This window comes from Myzus persicae, unplaced genomic scaffold, assembly GCF_001856785.1.
Source record: "Myzus persicae strain clone G006 unplaced genomic scaffold, MPER_G0061.0, whole genome shotgun sequence".
Taxonomy (NCBI): Eukaryota; Metazoa; Arthropoda; class Insecta; order Hemiptera; family Aphididae; genus Myzus; species Myzus persicae.
This window is the reverse complement of record NW_019103164.1, coordinates 151,753-176,566: the sequence shown is the minus strand read 5'-3', so window position 1 is coordinate 176,566 and position 24,814 is coordinate 151,753. Positions and strand designations below refer to the sequence as shown.

The 24,814-nt window shown below is 30.2% G+C and overlaps 1 protein-coding gene and 1 pseudogene across 2 annotated transcripts; both read right to left on the bottom strand.

The window, feature by feature from the left end:
* Positions 1–835: 835 nt before the first annotated feature.
* Positions 836–11,369, bottom strand: LOC111033917 (peptide transporter family 1-like). Of its 2 annotated transcripts, XM_022314873.1 has the most exons (15): positions 10,961–11,367; positions 8,982–9,054; positions 8,740–8,881; positions 8,532–8,624; positions 7,353–7,627; positions 5,075–5,157; positions 4,557–4,724; positions 3,664–3,915; positions 3,324–3,581; positions 2,219–2,325; positions 2,005–2,133; positions 1,809–1,911; positions 1,546–1,674; positions 1,125–1,229; positions 836–1,033 (listed from the first exon to the last, which is right to left on the bottom strand). In XM_022314873.1, the coding sequence occupies exons 1-15, from the start codon at positions 10,991–10,993 to the stop codon at positions 923–925; spliced, it is 2,061 nt and encodes a 686-aa protein (XP_022170565.1). In that variant the 5' UTR covers positions 10,994–11,367; the 3' UTR covers positions 836–922. The 2 variants fall into 2 exon arrangements, with proteins under 2 accessions (XP_022170565.1, XP_022170566.1); XM_022314874.1 differs by lacking the exons at positions 836–1,033; positions 1,125–1,229 and having other exon boundaries at positions 1,565–1,674; positions 1,762–1,911; positions 10,961–11,369.
* A 913-nt stretch (positions 11,370–12,282) lies between these two features.
* Positions 12,283–20,029, bottom strand: LOC111033916 (annotated as a pseudogene).
* Positions 20,030–24,814: the final 4,785 nt, after the last annotated feature.

Below are 24,814 nucleotides of genomic sequence, written 5' to 3'. Positions count from 1 at the left end.
TTTCCTAGACATTTAAATACTTTTTTTGTGGACCGTGAATTTTTTTTTTTATTGATCTCAGAAAATAACATCTTCAAAAAGACCATTATTTATAAGCAAGTTATGAATTGTGATGATTAGCTACAAAGATAGGCTATATAATTCGCTTACATTTTTTTTTTTTTTTATAGGATTGAACAATTTTGTTTGTTTCATAAAATGAATTATGTCAAGGTTTTTTTTTTATTGGATACGAGTACGATGTCTAGGTTTCAGGATATATTTTGTTCGACATGTTCTTGGGTGTACATAAAACAGTCTGCTATTAAGTGTTTGACAATTAACACAGTTCCACAGGTTTGATAAATTGGGGGCTCCTCTCTGGCCATCAGGAAACCGTGAGTGATTCTGGTATGATTAATGCGAAGTCTATTAAGAACAGTATCCTACTTGGGGTTAAGCTTTGGGTTTATCCAACGAAAAATACCTCTTTTAATCTCGTATAATTAGGGTGTTTATGTTCAAAATTCTTTGCCATTTATTTTTATATATTCATTTATGAATTTTTCCGAGTCATCATATGACATTTAGATTTAGTTTATTAAAAAGGATTCATTATTGTTAATAGCTATTGAGACTTATTTGTCGGCTATTTCATTGCCTATTATTCCTGAGTATCCACATGATGATTATATGTTTACCCAGATCGGGGTTGAGAATTTGTATATTATTGAAGGTTGCATTTGCTTAGCTGAATGGATTTGGTTTCATTATCTTTAATGTTTGAAACTAAATTTCGTGTTGGAAGGAACTTCTAAGGTTAATATTGACCAGTAAAAATAAATACATCATGACATTAAATATTGAATAATTGTATATTGTATAAGTAATTTCAATACACGTCCTTTAAACATATATTAATATTGCCCTTTACATATATCCATTATGTTGCATCAGTTGTATTAGCATTCTTACTACGGTAAACCACAGCGAAATACGCTAGTAACATCGTGTCAGCCAACATGAGACCCGAGTACATTAAAAATTCGTTTGCCTAAATCATAAACAAAACCAAAAACGTTTAAAAATTAAAAACTACATACTCATTTCTTAATTAAGACAAATTATTCATACTCCATAGATACCTGATTTTTAATTGATATTGTCGATATGAGTACGACCAACAAATTTCCTAATGCCATTGTCAATAAATTAACAGCGGATATGAATGACTTAAGGTTTATCGGGGCCTAGGTATACCAAATAAATAATACATTATACATATATTATACAGTTACTACTAATAACTATATTCTGGATAAGCAATTCAGGTATTAATGAAATGTATAAAAAATATAATAATATAGGTAATGAAGACAACTATTTAAAATAATTTGGAACACCTATCACATTTAATTTGATAATAAAAATAACGGTTATCATAAGGTACCTAACTATAATTAAAAATTGAATAGTAGCAGGTACATATTATAATACTATAGGCATCCAAAAAAACGTCTCTAAGTTATCCAGCACAGTGGACAATATAATGTAATCAAAATATACCTCAGTAAATGCAAATTCCGCAGTGGTCACGGCGAATATGGCATCAGCTGTGATCATACAAAAATATTGTGGTAGCTGCCACAATATGTGAATATAGTTTCCTTCATCTTTGGTAAATAATCGTACATCCTAAATATATTATGTATTTTCTTGTTATTAGTTATATATGTGCTATTTTATTTTCACAAAATCTTATGTAATTTACTAGTAGCTCACAAAATATTAATTAAGCAACCCGCAGGTCAAATACTCTGTAATTTTACCATTTTATCGCCATTTCGCTGTAAAGTTATTGTATAAAATGTCGCAGGTAAAATGTCTATAATTGATGTGGTCAATATTTTTCCGTTGAAGAAAACATTGTATCTATCAAATATTATATTATAGATTAAATTATAATATATATTATAATATCAATAATTTAATTATTGTAATGGTGAAAAAGTATTAAGTACTTACTTCCCTACCTTAACGACATTATAGTTCATCCCCCGAAACGAAGATAGAGGGTACGAGGTAAACGAGTTTTGATCTGCACTGACCAATGTAATATTATCGTCAAAATCGAATGTGTGGTCGATCAAAATTCTAAAATAAGTTGTTTTCGTGTTTCAAATATTTCAATATAGGAACTATTATAATGCAGACAGTAGGTATTTAGACTGGTACGTACCTCAATTTTGGGTTTCCAAACTTTTCTTTAACTAGACTGTCATGAGTGTCAATTCGGTTTAATTTGATTGTGTTTGGGTTAATACGGAACAAGTGATAAGAAATCTCCTAAAATCAAGTTAAAAAAAATAATATCAATGCATTTTTATAAATGATTATATTGTTATTAATTATTATACTAAAATAGATCCAATTGCAAAAGTGATAACACCCAAACAAACAATTTTTTGCCACAAGCAGAAAAATGTTATTTCTTTAGTATTTAAAAAAACTCACTTTTTTGTGGACTATAGTCATATCCATAGGCTTTTATAAAATTGTAGATAAATGGTTTTAATAATATTAAATCAGTACATTTATCGCTCAGCCAGAATCTAAAAGTTTTAGATTTGTACATACCTATTTCTTTTTGAAACTAAAATATGGACTTACTCACTTTTGAAATAAATAAACTTAATGTTTGAACTTGATAATTTTCAATCATTGTAAATCCAACTTAACAATATAAAATAATTTGTCTACATATCTTATTTATGATAGGGATGGCCGAGTGGGCTGCTGCAGCCAAAGTGTACACTTTACATATCTTCCACAAAAATAACCTTTGTGTTTGTTTACTGTTTATAATGAACCGAGTTATAACTTGTAAGAAAGTGTTTTAAATTAATTTTTAATATTATTCTATATATTATATATTTTATACATTTATTATTATATAATAAATTAAATTTTAAAAATATTCTTAATTCTATGTTATTCTTAATTTTTAAATAATAATGGACAAATTTATCATTTGAATCGCGAAGATAAGTCAATATATACGCACATATATAATAAATACACACAGATAAAATGGTTTTAGACAAGTTCTTCAATTTAATGCATTTTCCATGCAACTCGGCAATATTTTTATTTCACTGTTACATGTATAATATTATAGTTTTAATCTAAATTAATAGTTTTGCTCGGTATATCAGTGTCATGTTATAAAATAGTTTATACTTTAGCAGCTAAAAATGTAAAATAAGTCTCAAAATATTATAATACTGTTTTGTATTTACGTTTCTTCAGTGAAAGTGTTAATTTAATAAAACGAAATAATTTACCACTCCTTCGGTAATCGTCACAGTAGTATCAAACTCGTAGTTGTCAGGTACCGATAATAAGCACTCTGTTTCGAAACCTAATGAGATATCGACGACGTCATCCCGAGACAGTACTGGACGGCTGGCGTTGATCATTTCGAGTGGACCGATAATATTGTCCTGGAGATGCAATGACCTCGATCGTACTGACACGTTGCAGTCTAATCCGTTGTAAATGTTTAGGCGTCCTTGGCCAGACGGTATCTCTGTGGTATTTCCCTTTAAAAACCAGGATTGGAGGCGAGTTAAAAAAAAATCGCCGTTCGAGCTACCTATAGTATATATATATTGTAGATCTTACGAAAATTTTAAACTGCAGTAGAGCTGTGAACACAAATGCAATGACGGCCAGGGCACCGGCAAACGTGAGCTTTTGTAACGGTTTCTGGACGCCGACCATTGCCAGCAACGGATAAAAGACGACGTCGAAGAGGACAAGCAACGTCAGACCCAATAACGGTGTTAGTATCTGCATTTGATCGGGTTTGATTGTCCAGCCCAAGAAGTCCACTCGTCCGTTCATCAGCATGGCTTGCAACGTCCACCGGGAACTCTGTGATAGAACGGGCGAGACGTCAAAGCGTCTACTACAAAGGTGGGTTTCTCTTGGATCGTTCACGTATATTTTAATTAATTGGACTCCGGTAAGGACGGTTAATCCGTTTGTTTATTCGTGATTACTCCTAGCATCAGCAAGAATAGACTATTTGAACCATAGAAATTATACTAATAGACGAAGCATGACTGTATAGTTTTAGAGGTTTGACATATGGGTGCGCTGATCTTGATGCACGACATTCACTGTACCTACATGTACACTAGAATATTTCGGTTTTTGCAATAACTGTTATTATATCTGTGTATACAACTCCAACCTCTTTATCACGAGACAACACCACACATCTTCGCCGAATGCTGCGAAAGCTCCGGATGTCTATGTTATCGTTATGGTATAATGCTATAATATGTGCATGGTTTGAACGGAAATAGCTAGTTGAACTAGATCGAACTTTGAAGTAAAATGGTATACAGTGAGGTAACACAACTATAATTTGGATAAACCTGAATAATACCACTTTACGGTCCGATCACGGGATAGAAAGATACATGAACGGTCCAGTGGAAACCCATCTTGAGATAGATCTACGTCAAAATGTATTATAAATATGTTTCGTCACTGTAATTGTACCGTACCTGTTGTGCGAACAGCGACCAAAACACTGGATATGCCACGAATACGCTGATCACGTTCAGTGACGTTCGCGTTTCAGATACCTCTGTCTCAGTGTACGCTCCTTTTGCATTGTCCAGCCAGTGGGTTTGGCATGGAACGGACGTCGTCATTTTCGTGCGTATCGCATACTTTAAAACCGAACGTTACGTGAGAACCGAGAAAGAGAATATGCGGGTTCGCTGGGCTCAGTGATTCTCAATACCTATACGATATGAGTATCGCCAAGACGCCAAATTTCGGATCTTAAAATTATTTTGGTGAGTCGAAAGCATATAATAATATTATACGATTAAAAAATTAAATCACAAAATTCCGTACTTCTACTACTAGGTATTACAACAATATAATTTTAAGACTTTGGTTTTTTTCCTATGATGGTTCACCCGGCAGAAGGAGTGTCGAACAAGCGGGTCACCGTATCAAAAATATTGGGAAAAACTGGATTCTGTTTTATAACAAGGTTTAAGACAATACTTACGAAAATACAACCGAACGTCTTGGCGATGATGTTACGTTCTGGCTTCTTATTCACGTATATAGATTTTCCGGATACGAATACCACTGTGGCAAGTAAGAAAATACTGTAGATAAGTATAAGATTATACTTATATAATATAGTATCTTCTGTAGTATATACATAACGTGTACTCAAACTAGGCCATTTAAATTTTCACACAATATTTCAATTTTAACTTTTTTAAATGATGATATAGGTACATTTTTAATTTTATATTCCAAAGTAGAATACTTTTTGGAGTATACATATATTTTGATGCTACAATAAATTTTCCACTCAGCAGTTATAATCAGGGCCGGCTTAAGGGGTAGGGGAGTAGGGAGATATCAACCCCTCCCCCCCCCCCCCCCACACACACACACTTTATAATATCGAGTCGGCACAATTACAATTTAAATAGAAGTCGTCGAATTGGTTTTCATAAGATGAAAAATACAAAAACATGTTAAGGTAAAATATAATATATCGTATTTTCGTATCCATCCAAATAAGGGACTTAAACATGCCATTAGGAATTACCATGCTTTTGTGAATAGTATATAAATATATTTATTAATAGGGTGTGTGTACATCGTTCATTCTTTATCATTTTACTAATCTCATGGGTCCTACGCACAGTATGAGTCGTACTGTGCGACAAAGCATTTAGTGTGTGGTGGTTCAAACTATTTCCTATCTAACTACTATAAAACACCTTTTCCTAAGTTTTAATTATTTATTTTTTGAATTACCTTATTTATTTTATAATGAGTGATTTTGAAAATGAAAAACACAAAAGGAAGCGGATATAACTTAAGTGCTTATCTTGTGGTAGAACATTTGTTGACGACTACCGCCGAATGCACAAAAAACAAGTGCACAATGGTGCAAAGGTTAAGGTGAAACATCATTGGGCTGCAGATGAATCCGTTCGTATATGCTCGATTAATTTCGAACAAAAGGTATGTCAACTGTCAAGTATGTAATAAACTAATAACTGATAGCTAGTGCATTCTATACTTTTAGATGCATATATTGAATAATATACCATTATTATCAATAATTTTCTTAACGTTTTTTGTCATTTCTTCTCCTAATATAATTCAGTTACCAATAGTACCAAATGAGTGCTAAAAATTAATAGTTTAAACATTAAAAAGTGTTGTTTTAATCGTTTGTCATGATTGAATTATTTAATTAAGAACTAAGTATCTTATAAAATAAATTAAATAGGTACCTGCATAAATGTAGCAGTGGTTTATCCATTAACTTTGTTGCACTATCTACCTAATAATAATTTGTTGATTCCAATTTTGTACTCGAGTGATGGTCACGAGCTACATAAATAAATACTTCATTCTTCTATTTTATTTTAAACTTCAATAATTCATTGTTACAGAAAAATGATAATGATGCATATACTTAAATCCAAAAATATCGAAAAATGTAGTTAGTCAACCACTATTTGATTCGTTTTACGTAGATAAAAATAAAATCGATTTTGATTTAAGTTTAATACATGACAAATTAGAATTACTTCCTGCTAAGTTGGAAAAATGTGTAAATATATAAAATCATCTATTGGATACGGACCATGAAGTATTAGTAGTCAAAGTGCAAAAACACTGATATTTTTAATAATTTAAGTCGGAATTTTATTATTTTGACAACCCACCTCTCCCTGAATAATTCTTCTCGCCGACCCTGGTTATAATATTAGTTAATTAGGTACATAGATTTAAGTTATAAGTAAAACAAAGAAATAAAGAAATGTACAAGTTATACAATTAATTAATTACTGAATCCAAAAAATGTTTTTCTTCAGAATGTAAATTAAAAATTGTACCTATGCTATTATTCAAAAAAGTAATAAGCTTAAAAATTTGTAAAAAATGCAGTTTTCAAAAATTTTGTTTTGTGTTTTTGTGATGACATACAATTTGAAATTATGTTAAATAATATATATATTCTTAGTAAGTAAGTTAAGACTTTTCAAAATGATGGGTGTTAGAACTCGTATGGATCACATTAACCTTGTATAGTACGATGAGGAAACATTACTATAATAAATTATGATGATACATCAACGAGGGGAAGTCGAGGAAATCCAAGAAGAAAAGTTATAAAACCGGTTGATATTTTACTTTAGATACTTATTTTCGTCGAATTATACAGTGAATTAACACTGCAATTTTGATCATGTGTACATGGTGGCGAGAATGTGCTATCACTTTGTTTATATTACAATAATAGTATATACCTATAGCTGTGAACATAAGCAGGGCTGGAACTCCGAAAGCCAGCGGAAAACAAGTGTCTCTGCCAAGACAATGTACGCTGTGCCTCAATTCGGGCGTCAAAAACGTCGAGATCAACGCTCCAACGCTCACGATAAACAGGAAAACGGTAGTGTAGTGCAGTAGCTGTTTTTTTTGTTGTGGCAACTGGAATTGATCGCCACCGAACGCGAAAACGCAAGGTTTTATACCACCTGTGCCGATAGATATGATGAATAACCCGAAAACAGCCACAATTCTAAAATATTAAAATATAAAGTCAGTTTAAGAAATTACGAGTATTTTGCTTACATTAAAAAATATCTAAAAACGATTTTTAAAAATACAGATATTTTGAGCTTTTTGAGTACATTTTCAAAAACATTTTACTTTCCTTCCGGCCTGTGATCGGGGATGGGTACAGGGTTTGACATCCTGACGCTATCGACAAGTCATTCGACCATTTTTAGCCTATATGGCTATATATTGTTTGTGTTTTTTTAGACACAGAAAGTGATTGCCAAAGCCAAACTTAATCGAATCTTCATTAAATATCGAACTATATAATGTAAATTCGTTTTATTATAATATATTATACTACCATATTCATAAACCCTTATATAGAGGTTAATTGTTCACTCTATTTTTTAAAGACATACTTCTTTAAACTTACATACTTAATATACATTCATTCAATATTTATGAATTATAGATAATATCAATATAGATTTCACATTTAGTAAGTAATATTATTATGCTGCAGTGGTAAGTAATTGAGAGTTAAATAATAGGGTAGCAAGCATCTTGAATAATATTTTTTATTCAATTTTATATGGTCTATAATAAAGTTCGGGAGCACTGAGTGGATAAAATAATACAATTAGTGGGATAGCAATAATTATTACTCTTTAATACTCTGTAATGACGCCTCGCTATGATTATGCCTTATCGAATTATTCTAATTTTTTCGAACGTACCTACTTCGAAATGAGAATTATTTTTTTTTTCGATCCAGGTATGATAGGAATGATAACGATTTCTATAGTTTTGGAGTATTATCAAACACTTCTCATAAATACACTTAAATGCTAAGATATAAAATATGTATTTTATGTTTCTAAAATTAGTTATCTACTGTTTTATTATTATAATCAAGCATTAACTTTTGAAAGTCCAGGCTAAAAATATCTGCCATCGAAGCACCGGTAAGCACTGCACCTCCGAGTGCGTAAGCCGTTGACGAGCATATTATCGTTCTAAAAAAATAAAACGTTTCATAAATGATAACAATAATTATACTTTACGGCAACAATAGTGACGATGTTTATGCCGATTTAATTCCAAAAAACCAAACACGTACGGCGTACTTACTTGAATTTTCCCAAATAAGAATCGGCCAGGATTGCACCCGGCAACGGCATGATGTTTGCTAAAAATATGAAACTGTGATATATTATCGTCGAATCGTCTCCGTTAAACTTCAATATCGTCGTTAAGTACAAAACCAATGCGCCTGTAAGTTCATAAGTATATAAGTAAAATCGTTGTGGAATTTTTGAGTAAGCAAAACATTGTATTTATATAACGGCAGTAAGCCCACTTGAATAACTCACTTCTCAGTCCGTAAGTGCTAAATCGTTCGCAAAATTCAATAAATACGATTAAATATATGGACTTGGGGTATTTCTGAAAAACCAAATAATGTTATTTTAATTTTAAAGTGAGTATAGGATAGGTAAAATGTTCCATGGGTTAATTGCGTGCAGTTGCAGAGGACTGCAAGGGTTGAATTCATTTTTTACTATTACAGCGTAGGTGTATCGAAATATAAATTATAATCAGGTATTATATTATACAGTAGTATATTATGTAGTATGTTTGCTTATTAGCACTCTTTTATCAGGATAAAAATATTATATTATCAAATGTATGAATTTATCATATTTTCTTTACATTTTATAGTATAATATTTGACTTCAAAAAGTAAAAAAAATATTTTTGTTTATCTACAAGTAAATGTTTGCATTTTAGATTCTAAGCGGAGCGATGAATGTATTGATTTTACAATGATCTTTTTAAATTATTGTTAGTGTCTGTTTACACAATAATTAGTCGAAATGATGCTTTAAATTGTAACTTCAGTATCTTTTTCGGTGGAAAAATGAATCTAGCTGGTGGATCCACGAGCTCAAAATTAAAAATTTCTAGTATTCCCCTTTCTATACTCATGTTGAGCTGTTTATTGGTATATTAAATTTTTAAATTAATGTGTATAAAAAAATTTTTTCTCGGTCAAAAGACTTTAAAATGTAATACAAGGTTCTTCGTAAGTAATCGTTAGTGGAAATTGCAAAAAAAGTTGTGTGTAAGTCCACAATACCTTTTTACGAACGTCTCAATTTTGAATTTTGACAATATTCCTAAAAAAATACGAAAACTTGGAAATTATTTGAATTCGAAATTTATCAAACATTTTCTTTCTATAACTTAGATTTGAAAATGTAATACAAGATCTCACTAAAGTTTGTCTAATTTTATTTTTTTTTATGTATACCAGAAAGTCAAATTAAATGTTTATGAGAGTTAAAATGTTTCAAATTGTTTAAATGTTCCAATCTTTACAACATTGGATATCCACTTGATTTCTCTTGGAGTGATTTTCTTATATTGTTGTAATTCAGAAACGAATTTTTAATTCTCGAAATTTAAATTTATGCTAACAAATCTTTACACGTGATCATTTGACTAATGTCTCTATTTGTATTAGGTTATTGTTATGTTTGTACAACATAACCGTTGCTTGAACAGCATACAGGGGTAGCTCCGGGGGGTCCCTAGGGGCCGTGGTCCTCTCCCAAGCCCGTATTTCTAAAAACTGTATACTGTTTAAAACAAAGTTTCAAAAAAACCGATTATATTATTGAAAGCTTTCTGAAAATTATTAGTTAGTCCCCCCCCCCCAACCATGTAGCTGAAGCCACCTCTGTCAGCTTAAACGTTGTTCTACGGATACTAACAAATAACAAACAATGATTGTTACATTTACTGACATATATTTGTATATTTTATATTTTTTATGTTATAACAGAACAAACATATTCGAAACACGACAGCTGTATCAACTTTCACAAATCATGGTCGACGCACCCACTATATGTAGAGAAGATATCTTCTCTATATCGTGAATGCACCAAGCGTGTGTGTGCCAAATAACCTTTTAGGTTATGTTCAACGTGGAACAAACACTAAGAACATTGTATTATTATTTATTATTAGCAAATATGATATTGATAAAGATTATTATTATGCAATACCTCGATTTAAGCAAATTTTATTACTGTATTATTACTATTTATTAATATAAAAATAGCATTTATATGTAAATGTAGTAAATAATTATTAGTTATAAAACTCCTACTCTCAACACAAGCATTTGCTTACAGTGAGTAGGTATAAACTTCTAATCTAAAAAATTACTAATGTAGGTACATATGAATAGTTGCAATAAATAAATAAATAGATTAAAAAATTAAGCTAGATAAAATATGAGGCTTTTAGGATTTAATATTTTAATGTAATGAATTTTACTTGCCAATTTTTCCTTTTGGTTCGATCTCAAATCCATGTTGTGTTTAAAATAAAAAACAAATTATTACCTAAGACTGTTAAACTGAAAATCTCAGATGTTTGAAATTGAATAAGTATGAAAAATCAACTTTTCTGTCTTCAAAAAACATGTAATTTTGTACTACAGTATTTATTCACTCTGAATTTGCATTGTAAGTATAAACAAATTACTTGTCTTGGGAACATCTATTTCAGTCGAGACATTTAAGACACATTATCAAGTAAAAAGGTCCATGTCACACAACGTTTCATTGTTAGTTTGCTTACTGTATCACGTAGAAGATAAGTTTTCATAAGTACCTTATGATTTCAGTGAAGTTTTGAGTACGTACCTCTACATAATTGAGTGTATGAATACTTAAAATATAGTATGAAACGCATGTTTTAATTTTTATTAACCATATAATGTAAAATGATAGTTTTTAAGCTACTAGAAATAATCTTTTATTTAACATTCATTAATAATTATACAAGCAAGATTTATTATACCTAGTATACTCTTATAAATATCTGACAAGTTGTATAAATTAGGCACAATAAAAATTGTTTGTTTAATGTTTTTGATACATACTTATAATATAAATCAATAATAATAATTTATTGTCCTTTGTAACGATTGGAGTAAAATCAATAGCATATATTGATACACTCATAAGTACCATAAAGTATAATTATTTGACTTATGTGATTATGAACATTCGACGACAAACAATCTAATTGACAAAAATCATGAATAGGTATAAAATAAACGAATAAAAAGTAGCCACTAAAATAATTTTTGAATGCTATATTCTTATATTTACATAATATAGTTTACTTGTTGTAGATTTCCTTATGCTGTATAGTGTATATTCATTCCTGAATAATTATATGGTTCTATTGATTTTCAATGAATGACAACCAAAAAAATTACTTACATTTTTGTAAGACTCTGGTATATACAAATTAAGGTTAACATTTTGAGTCACAGTTTTCAAATTCGGCGGTATTTAAAGACTACAAACAACTTTTTCCCCTCAATTCTTGTAAGTTTTAGATATGGTTCATAACTTCACAAAACACGATCATCCAAAGGTTAACTTATTTTAAAAAATGATTTAAAATATTATCTTGATCAATATAGTTTCTTGGTGAATGATCGTTTTGAAAGCGAGATGGTGAACCTATAACACGTGCGTGTTCTTTTATAGTGATACACTTAACCTGTTTTTTATCATTCAAGGTGTTGATGTAAGAATTTTGAAGTCTATAAAAAGTATCATCTAATTAGTTGACACGCAGAGGAAATAAAATCCAACCAATATTTTTATTTGACAACGAGTACAGAAAGGTTCGGCATCCCTGTGTTAAACGAAAGTTTATAGTTTGTTTACAATAATCATAATTAGACATAGATAAACGTTAAGTAAGATCATTTAAAGAGTTATAAAGCAGTATAACAATATTTTCAACATTTTTTTTATTAAATTTATTTTAAATTTTTTATGCTTAGTGCTTAAAACTAGCATAAAACTTATGAATATTTTATACATTTTATTTTCACCTGCTTATTTTGAATAACGACCATAAATACATTTAAATATTAAATTTTAAACATAAAGTAACCATGTCTACTTATATATAACATCATGTAACTATTTACAATTTCAAAATACGTAGTTAGGTACATTATAAATTATTATAACATACTTTAATTCTTCGAGTCTATTCAGTTGCCGCTTGCCAGCTTTGTCGAATTAAACAGTTTCAGTTCACAACAGTAGTTTCCTCCATTTTATTCTCATTCGGAGTCATTGCGTCAGTTATATTGGTATGTTTACTCTGATAAACAACACTGAAGTAACCTAATAATAACGTATCAGCAAGCATAAGTCCAGAGTATAGTAGGAATTCGTGTGCCTAAATAACAAAACAAAATCGATATAATATTAAATGAATACTATCAGCATTTAATTATTAAAACAAAATAATTAATAAAAACCTGATTTTGAAAAGAAATTGTTGAAATCATAATGACCAACAAATTTCCAAGTGCCACTGTCAATAATTTAAAAGAGGCTATGAATGACTTCATGCTTGTTGGGGCCTATATTGAATAAACAACAAAAATATCATACATAAAATATAAAAAATAAACAATTTATGAATTTTGTACTTGTAAAAATGATGAACATTTAAGCTGTACTATTTAATATTTATCACAGCATCCGAGTCAAAACGCGATAATAACATTTTAAACAATATATTTTCGTATATCCTTAGTATAAAAAGCGATATATTTCTATGAAGGAATAGAAATTAGTAATTCAATTTATCAAAAAAAAAAATCATACAAAACATGTGCTATACAAATGTTGTTCAAATATATGAATTTTATTAAGTTAAATAATATACCTATAACAATAATAATTTATTTACTATAATATAAAAAAAAAATGTATAAGCCTAACTATTAATAAACCGAAATCACTAAATTAAAAAAAACATACCTCAGTAAATGAAAATTTTATGTCAGTGGTCACGAATACGATGTCAGCCATACTCATAACCAAATATTGTGGAAGCTGCCACAAAATGTGAATGTAGTTCCCTTTGTCTTTGGTAAATAATCGTACATCCTATGAACATTTTTTTCTTGTTAGTTACTTTGTGCCTACTAAATTGGGTTGCAGTTCATTAAATATTATTTACAACCCGCAGGTGAAGTACCCTAAATTGTTACCAATTTATCGCCATTTCGTTGTAATGTAAGTGTATAAAACGTGCCTGGAATTATGTCCATAGTTGGTGTGGGCAGCATTTGTCCATTGTAGAATACATTATATCTATTTCAGATTTAATTACTCATGTTAAAGTTAGAACATTAATTGTAAACATTAATAATTGTAATGTAAAAAATGTATTGGATACTCACTTTCCTACCTTAATGACATTAAAGTTCATCCCTCGAAAACGAGCAAGAGAGTACGAAGTATACGAGGTTTGGTCTACACTGGTCAATGTAATATCATCATCAAAATCAAATGTATGATCGACCAAAATTCTAAAATAATATTTTGTTTCGGTTTTTTTAATATAGAAACTATTCTACAACTATATTCATTCATTGGATACTAACCTTAAATTTGGATTCCCAAACTTTTCTTTGACTGAACTGTCATGAATACCAATACGATTTAATCCAATCGTGTTTGAATTTAGTCGGGTCAAGTGATAAGAAATCTCCTAATAGGAATCAAAAACCGTGCGATACAAATACATTGACTAACTTACAAATTCAAAAAAGGTTACTAATACATTTTATAGGTAGCATAAAAAATATTTGGAAATATTGCAGGTACAACGTCAATGCCGGATTACAATCAATCCTTAATTATTTAAAGAGAAAAAACAGTGAATTATCTGGTTTTTGATTGATCCACTTCGAATTGGTCAAATTTTATGAACCAGTTCATAATAAGCTATACGATTTTTACTTTCAAAATATCATGATACTGAGTAATATTTATGAAACGTTAAGTAATATTGTATATTTAAATATTTTATAGAATCGAAATATTTACTTTTCCTTCGATTATTGTTACAGTGGTAGTGAACTCGTAGTTGTCTGACACAAAATTGCACTTTGATCTGAAACATAATGTGATTTCGACGTCTTTTGAGACATTCTGAGACGTGACTGCATGAGTGACGTTGAACATTTCGAGTGGGCCGATTTGATGTTGTACGTGTAACAACTTCGACTGTACGAACACGTTGCAATCGAATCCGTTAAAGATGTATAGCCGCCCTTGTCCAGATGGTATCTCAGTTGTGTTTCCCTTAAAAATACCAACCAGAAGCGAGTAAAATAAAGGTATGTGTGCTGAGACAATGTCTTACAACTATTTTTAACTGCAGTAGGGCCGCGAATACAAATGCTATAACTGCAAGGACACCGCAAAAGGTGAGCTTTTGTAATGGTTTACGCATACCAATCGCAGCAAACATCGGATACACAACGTCGTTAAAAAGGATTAGCACTGTTATTCCAATTGTCGGTACTAGCATCTGCATTTGATCGGGTTTGATTGTCCAGTCTAAGAAGTCCACGTGACCGTTCATTAGCGTGGCTTGTAACGTCCACCTTGAACCCTGTAGCAAAACGCATTGCACGTCAAATAGCTATAAATCCTTACGTATTTTAGGTTTGCATAGTCCTAAGTTAATTGGCCCAATTAAACATCCTGATTACTATTTACATGGCCGTTGGATGAATAGACGCAGTTCCATTTGGCGGGTCTGCAATTTTTGGTTGCCTCAGTCCCCAAAAATCACAACTCAACGCCATCTATCCTTTTTAAATTCGTCACACTTATCGATATAATCTATACTGTACCGGTTGTGCGTATAGTGACCAAAATACCGGATATGCCATGAATATGCAAATCACATCCAGGACAGACCTCGTGTCTGATATTTCTGATTCTGTGTACTTTCCCTTTGCGTTATCCAACCAGTGGGTTTTGCAGGGAGCGGTTGAAGTTATCTTCACTCGCAGCGCGTTCTTAAAATCAAAAAATATTTAACATGGAAATGACGATGATGCTTACAAAAACGTTTTTGTAATTTTAAGTAGATACGAATTAGCAATACTTACAAAAATACAACCAAACGTCCTGGTTATAACGTTTGGTTCTGGTTTTTTCTTCACGTACATGTTTTTACCAGATACGAAAATTGCTGCGATTTGTAAAATACATAGGTACTGTAGTTATAAGTATGTTAGAGAATGGATTTATTTTATGTCATTTTGTGGTTGATAATAAACTTATGATTGGGTTGTGATCATATGACAGTGTGGAGAAGGAGAGTTTTATTAAAGTAGATATTTTCCGTCCATTGAAAGTAAATTGTGGGTTTTATTATTACCTCTCTGAATGATAACTATTATAACTATCAGCTGCAGTATATACCTATGGAAATAAACATCACCATGGTCAGCACACCGAAAGCCAGCGGAAAACATGTGTCTTTTCCAAAACAATGTATGCTGTGCCTCAATTCGGGCATCACAAACGCTGAGACCAACAATCCAACGTATAGCGCCAACGTGTAATTAGTAGCGAAGTGTAGTAGCTGCTTTTCTTGATGGGGCAACTGAAATTGATCTCCACCGAGGGCGAAAGTGCACGGTTTTATGCCACCCATACCAACGGATATAAAAAATAACCCGAGGAGGGTGAAGATTCTAAAAAAAAAAAAAAATAATGATACAGATGTGAGATGGCGATTCGACATCTAGATCACGTACTAGATCGTATAATTAAGTATAAGAATAGGATTCACACACACAGTTGCGAAGCCACTGCCCTCCCGTTCTAACATTATATCTTGTATTATAATTTATAACTATTATTATTTATTATATACTCTTAATTAATTATGTGGTTATCGACTATTGCACTTTTTCGGTTTCGGGTTCCTGTTACAGAACACGACACCGATGATTCGCCGGTCGGTCACAGAGTCCGACAGAATAAATCGCCGATAACCAGCATATAAAAGGCTGTACGGCCGACGCTCCAACACCACTCTTCTACCTGATCTGTAACAAGACCCACCCGGGCAGACGCACTTTCAAGTAAAAACACCTCCACTATCGGACGGTATTTATATCGGTCAATACTACAATAGTCAGAGTATTCTGGCATTATACCGACTGTCATACCGTTCGGTAGATTCCATACCCCCCGTCGTGCATACTTGTATCGGAGTGAATCACTATTGTATCATGTTTTGTAAATCAAATAAATTATTCATCAATTAAACCAAAAACCGTTGCGTTCTTTTTTAAATTACTATAATAATTGCATTATGCTACAAATAGGATATTGAGATATAGAGTTGTATCGATCATACATTTGAAATTGTGTTATTAACGACTGTCAAAGGATAGTTTCTTGGTGGTTGAGTGGCTGCAAATAATTATCGAACACTTTGCTTTAGTAGTCCTTGACTGAGTATTATTGATAAGATCGACGCAAATTATAAGTCGCAATAAGTTCGTGGTATTCAGTTCCAAGGTCTGGACATTAAGTTTAATTGAAATCATCAAAGGATATGTGCGCGGAAAAAAATAATGATGGTGTAAATTTTGTTGGACACTTTTTTAAGGAACCAATTTATGCTAGAACCTTTTACTTCATGGAATCCTAGTTAAAAATACTGCGTTTTGGAAATGAATCATAAAAGGTTTAAACTGTAGAATAATTTTTTATTAACTTTTGAACGTCCAGGCTGAACATATCTGAAATTGATGCACCGGTAAGCACTACGCATCCCATTAAGTAGACAAATTCCATACATATTATTGTTCTAAAAAAAAAAATAATATAACAAGCATAGTTTTAAAACATCAGATAGATACGTTATTTGTGGGAATTAAATTTAAAACCAAATATACACAGCGTACTTGAATTTTCCCCAATAAGAGTCTCCCAACATTGCGCTCGGCAATGACACGGAGTACGCTATAAATATGACACTGTGAAATATTATTGTCGACTCGTCTCCGTTGAACTTCAATATTTTTGTTAAGTACAAAACCAAAATGGCTAAACAGAATATGATTATTATATTAATAATTTAGCTATGTAAGACTATATGAAAACTATGTATTTTAATTTTTAACAACTGTTATAACTTATAAAGTTTTAAACCACTTAATTGACTCACTTTTCAATCCAGAATGGGTGAATCGTTCACAAAATTCACTGATCGCGATGAACCACGTAGACTTTGGAAACATCTAAAAAACAATTAACATTTTTGGATAATATAAATTCAAGATTCTCCGGAGGAATAAATTATATTGGTATACATATAATTATTGATATGCACAATGTTAAGGCCACGGAATATTTGAATTCCTTAATAAATACAATTTGTATAAATTGAACAAATTGAACAAATCAAATTCATTATTGAATTAAACGAGACATGATAAATTGATAAGCAGATAATATGTGCACATTACACTTAGACACATTTGTTTGAATGCCCTCGGTATAAAGATACCGGATAACAACTAATTTATTTAGTGTTAAGTAAAGTTAAAGCCGCATTCACAACTACGTCTTGTGTAGTGTCGTGTCGATCAAATCGCAATTGTGATTAAACGTTACTTTTTAGGTATCTTTTTTAAGTTTTCAGTAGCAAACATGTATACCAAGAATAGACTACAGATTACAGCTCAACTTTTAAATCAATATGGTTACCAATTTTAACCATATAGATATAGCTACCACACCTCCACACGGCACATGGCATAGCTGTGAATCTTGGCTAATTATGCACATTTAGGAAAATATAAATTAAAGATAGTATAAATATTTCACTATTCATTTTACAACTAATGGTTGGTTGTAAATTCCACCTGTACGATTTTCTTATAAAAAATAATTAAATTGCACTAGTATTAACTTTTTACCTTCAAATAAATGTAATTTCTAATTGTATTAGTTTTGAACAATTTTTTTTAAATTTTAATTTGCATTTTATTTTAAAATAATTATAGCAAAGCGATTACAAATTGAACAATTTTATTTTTATTATTTTTGTTTTAGATTCTGAGCGATGAATGTATTGATTTTTCTATGATGTATGTGGTTTTTTTGGGTAGGGGGGAGTAAAAATGCCTCTATTTTCTTCATCAGCATCTCTTCTGGTAGGAAAGTAAATCTAGTTGGAAAAATGTTTTCAAAAACAGAAGGAAAAATCAAACAAAAAATTAGAAAAAACAGAAATTTTTACACCAAATTAGTTTTTGATATACATAATCGATTTTGGTTTTTTTGTGTAGCTCTAAAAAAAAAAACGTAGATACATGAACTTTTCACTGAATTTGTAAATTCGCATTTTCTCTTTATACCTATTATATGATTACTTACAACTGAGTAACTGACCATATTTTGTTGTATATTTAATTCTAAATTAAACCGGGGACTGGTTGTTGCTTTTGTTTTATAATTATCTTAGAAAAGTTTGTGCAATTTTAATTGTTATATTTTGTTGTTAAATACTAAATAAGAAAAAAATATTCGATTTGTTATTAAAAAGTGTATAATATTTTGAATTCTATACCTCATAATAAAAATACCTAATATTTATTTTAACTACACTGTAAACATTTAAATTTAAATTATTTATTTATAGGTGTATGGTATTGGCGATATAAAGCTTATCAATTTTTAAGCCGGGAGGGAGTTGTCTGTAATGGGGCTCTTGGAAAAATAACATACATTATACACAGCGGCCCCGTTACAGATCATCACTTTCTATCACCAAACGCCAATATAAAAATATAAATTATTTTAGAGATCGTCGCAAAGAGACGTTTATTTATTTCCCCCCCCCCCCCCCAGCGTCCTTAACACTTAATCCATCGTTGATAATATGTACGGTCATACAAACTTAAATACACACTAGTAATACTACTGACAATGTGCTTTTATTATTTGGTCACTATACATCATTATACACCCCCTTTTTCTTACTTCACTTTCACTAACTTATAGACACCACATCCTTTAATCACAACAATATCATCATATAATTGTGTGTATGACATATAATTATATTAACTAATATTATAGGCTAACAGAATCCTTTTTGTATACAATGATTTTATATCCATAAAATAAAGTACTTCCATGACAGTGACTTCATTATACACATCATGTACAGCAGAGCATTATCCACTTACCTGATTTTTAGATTTTACTTTTAAGACTAAATTTGATTATAATAAGTAATTACACACATTTTTCTTCCAAATTTAAGGTTAAAATATTTCTTTATAGAATATACAAAACAGATTTTATTTAAATTATATTACTTCAGGTTAGATTGATTAATTGACGGAAACTAAAAGTATTCACTTTTTATAATGGACACTATGTAATTGAAAAATGTTAGTGGATTATACAATTAAATGTTAGTATTTTATTTACCAACTCACCAATTTTTCCTGTTGATCAGTTACCAAATCCATGTTGTGCTGAAAAAAAAACAAACAATTTTGCTGACCATAATTCGTAAGAAATAAATTATATACTGCCATACCAAATGTTTTTTATTTTTTGGTACTCTACGAAGAATGGGTGTTTACTGTGTTGGTACAATTTTTACAACGTTCCTACACTCTATAGGTAGTTTTTCCAATCTTGTATTCACCCTGACAAATTTGCAGTGTGTACCCTAAGCATTAATTGTTTTACAATTTATAAAGTGGACAATTGGAGTCATCAAAATACACCGAACCAAATGACGACAGGACATTGATAATACACAACAAGCTCAAACGTAATTCTATGATACACTGGTGAGAATATCTAAATAAAACCAACGTCTATAAATAACACTTGAGACTTACTACTCGTAAGTCGTATTTTTACCACACCATTTATTATACATAAAAAGTATTTAATACGATAATCTATGGCTTATAGTATTATACAGTATATAGGGTAAATCAGAAAAAGCTGATAACAAAAAAAAAAATTGACACTGATTAAACGTATGTTGAAAATTATGAACATTTTATGGATTCCAAAACCGAATAAATAATTCTTAAAAAGAATTGGAAAAAGTTTAACTTTTTAATTCAAAAAATAATCATTAATCATAGAAACATTGAAACATTGAACAATATTTCTCAAAATGTTTAGACCCAAGGGCGCTGAAACCCATATTGATGTAGGGCGACTGTGGGTGGGTGGGTCGTGGGTGTGTGGATAGCAGTTGGTAGACCTAACCAAATATTTTATTTATCTTATTAAAAATACATTACATATATCTATTTTATAACTGTCTCCTAAAGTGCAACTAAGAAATAATAATTAACCTAAATGAATATTTCGGTAAGGTGGATGGGTGGGTATGTTGTTAAATATGATATGCCCTATATATATTTTTATAGTTTGGCGCCCCTGTTTAGACCAACTTTAAGATGCTTATAAAATATTTATACAATTGAACTATAGACATTGCATTTTTTTATAGTTATTTTCTATACATTTATCTCGCTTTATCTCTGAATTCAATGATGAGTTTAATAGTTATTACATTGATGGGTTTATTATTTAGAATATACCTACTGTAGTTTCCAACTTCTATAACAACATTACTTTATGTATTATTAATTTCTATTTTATGTCGAACGGGTTGATCTAGCAACTGATATGACAACTGTGTAATTTTTTTAAAATTGTAATCCACTTCTGAAAACGTCCAGGAAAGATTAAGATTTTAGTCTGTCAGTTTTGATAACAACCAATTTTCATATATTATTATTAAATACTGAATTTTGCATAAAAATATGCATGTTGCTATTTTCAACATCATATACATGCTGTCAATGAGTGTCCACAAATCATTACTTGATTGATAAAATATCAAAATTTTATAGTGCATATTTTTGCATATTCTGATGTTAGTTAATGTTCTGCATATTTTTCATATTTTTACAAAAAACCATACAACTATACACCTAACGATCTAAAAAGGTGTTAAGCAAAAAAAACAGATTCTAGATGCGTTTATATATAATATTAGTATCAAATATTTTACATCTCAAAGAATATTCAGACTCTAAAAATAGGTTAGGTTATTATTTTTCCAATTAACATACTATATTAAATTTTTCGTACTTTTTTCCTACTGATTTCAGTTTATCACCAATGTATCTACTATTTAATTTTAATAAAATATTTTTTACAATGTATCAACGATTAAAAATTAAATTACAATTTAACAAATTACATTATTGTATTACATATTTATTATACTATACATCTTACTTTTTGTTTATGAAAATTTTAATAAAACTAATAAATAATTATCACTGCTAAGTGTTAACTTAAAATCAAATATAAAATGTAATAAAAATTGAAATTTTATTTTGCATCTTTTGCATATTTTTCTTTCATCTTTTGACTTTTTTTAGTGCATGTTTGAATGTATGTTTTAAAATTTAAAATGCATATAAATCCGGTCTTTAATTATTATAAATGTGTATTATTATGTTTTATAATCAAAAATAATAATTAAAATAAAATATATAACTGTAAAATATGTAATACCTATATCTAGGGTATAAACTACTCCAAAATAAGGATAAATTCAAATAAATATGAGGTGTATAAATGTATAATTTATAAATATAAAATATTATGATTAATAATATATTGTTTTAATACTTCATGCAAACCTAAGGTTTTACCCTGCGTATAGTATAGACAAAATGAGTACGTATTAAACCTGGAGTGGTGAAACAAAGACCTTTTGGGTATAAACGTACCTGTACGTGGTTTTACATTCCTCATTTAACCGATTTCCGTGGCAATAAATATTTAATTTAATTCTAAAAAGTAAATTTAAGCCCCCAAATTATATGAAAACAAACTTACGGGTAAACATCGACGCTTCCGATGAAACCTAGTTGTGCCATATCTAGAGTGCAAAGTACGCTGCCGTCGAAGAAACAGCTATCTTCATCCGTCTTCATCTCGCTCCGAGTGTTTCCATTAATTTATTAATATTTATAAATGTCTTAAAAAAACAACGAAATAGTTTCTGAAGTCAAAAACAGTGAACAGAAGTGCCAAAAATATTAAGTTAGAGCAAATCGCTCAAGAATCGCAACCAATTTCCAAAATGTTTAAAAAAATTGAAAACAGACAGAACTTGAACCAATAGCATAATCATATTGTTTTAAATTAAAATAATATTAGTTTACAGAATTTTAATTTGTATCTACAGTTAATTTTATATAATATCTGCTACTATTTATACTTGCAAATGATGTTTTACCTATAAGTGTATAAGAAGATGTTCAACGATAAGATTAAAAAATATTTAAATTAAAAATATGTGAGGTGGGAATAGTAATTTTATAAAAATGTAAGTATATATGTGCTTTCGAGCGAAGTAAGTGGTTTTTTTTTTAGTTACCCATTTGAGCTGTTCAAAAATTTTGGCCCCGGCCCTTTATTAAGTACTGAAATGACGCCACTGTATACAGGTATTGTTATACGATTACATAACTATAAAAGTATATTACTCATAATTCATAAATCATAAGCGTGCTCAAGGGGTGGTGAGGATAGGCAGTTCACCACCCTGTTTTAGATTTACAACTTACAAGGTTATAACTTAAAGTATGGTGATTTATGAAGAATTAAATATTAAGTATCAAGTATCTTATATCAAAATTGGAACGAATCCATGATCGATTTTAACGTACGTATTCGCTAATAAAACAATGTTGATTTATTATTGCAATCATTATTTTTTAAATCAAATTCGAATTCGAATTCTAAGTAGAAATTATAAAGTAGGAATAAGAAATAATAATACATTGCCATTTTAAAAAAAAATACTTGTATTACATAATATAGATACTTTAGTATTTGAATGGCCCAAAGGGAGGACAATTTCATAAGGAAATATTAATTTTCGATCAGATGACCTACCTAAAAACTATAGATTACAACTGAATTAGATATTTATTTATGTCAGCGATGTATAATTTCTATATTTATATGTATGTATAAAATAGTACACATTTTTTTATGGTCATCAAATAGACAACACTCTGTAATTTTGAAACATCTAACGAAGATATATTATTTAAATACATATACAGGGTGAACTATTTAATTCGTTACACTAACTTTATTGGTTTCTTCGGGTGAATGTAAGTTCCTATACGATAGTAGCAGGTACACAAAGGAACCAGCAAAATGTGCAAACTGTGGGATAAACCACGCTGCCAATTATAAAGGAAATAAAAGGATATTTAAAAAAAATATTAAGCCACATTAAATCCAAAACTAGAATAACAGAAACAACTCATCAACATATTCAAACACATGCTGTACCGCCTGCACCACACAGAAGAGGACATGACGCGCTACCGAAGCCACAGCGAACACTCCACCACCCGATCAACCTCTGCAAATCGTCACCAATTTCCTTAACGAGTTAAAATTAGTCCTAAGCCCCCTTCTAGCTGCTCTGACATGTCTAATAAACAAAATCCCACACCCCATCACTCCCACTCCTTAATTAAATCAACACAATCATCTTTTATATTTTCCAACCATTCAGACCATATTAATGTATAACTTCTTAATTATATTAATAAACTTGTAATAACATGTAATATGTTGACACATTTAAAAAAAACAAATAATAAATTTAAAAAAAATACATTTAAAACTAGTGCATTTCAATGGGTCACTCTGTAAACATAGTACCTAATACCTACCTATACCTACAACCTATTATAGCGTAGACATAAATATAATATATATATATATACAATACGATATATTATATGGTCTATAATGATTATGCTTTTATAGGCAAGTATATAGTTTAGATTTCTTAAACAATAATATGCTTGGATTTGTCATATTATTACGTCTAATAAAACATTAAAGAGGGTATATAGTAGAGGGTGCTATTATAGAATTAAACCAATACATATATAAAATCAACAAACAAAACCAACAACATTTCGGGCACAACTCCATAATATATACCGAGGTAATATAGGTAGTAAGTGAATACGTATCATGATAATATAATATTATAGTTGATATATCATTATATTATAATATTGTAATATACCTACGTCACCGACGACTGTGTATGGTGACATGGTGTTGGTGTACATGATCCTCATACACGGCGAACATCCGCGCCGTACGCCAAGTAGTTTGTTCGAACCGTTTATACCTACGACAATATTATTAAATACCCATTCAGAAAT

Bases quoted from the DNA above. Each gene is read 5' to 3' on its own strand.
- LOC111033917 (XM_022314873.1), bottom strand. From the start codon at position 10,993: ATGGATTTGAGATCGAACCAAAAGGAAAAATTG. The intron at 3,582-3,663 runs GTAAGATCTACA...TGGTTTTTAAAG, and splicing joins TACTGCAGTTTAAAATTTTC to GGAAATACCACAGAGATACC. The intron at 1,034-1,124 runs GTATCTATGGAG...TTTATGATTTAG, and splicing joins CAATATCAATTAAAAATCAG to GCAAACGAATTTTTAATGTA.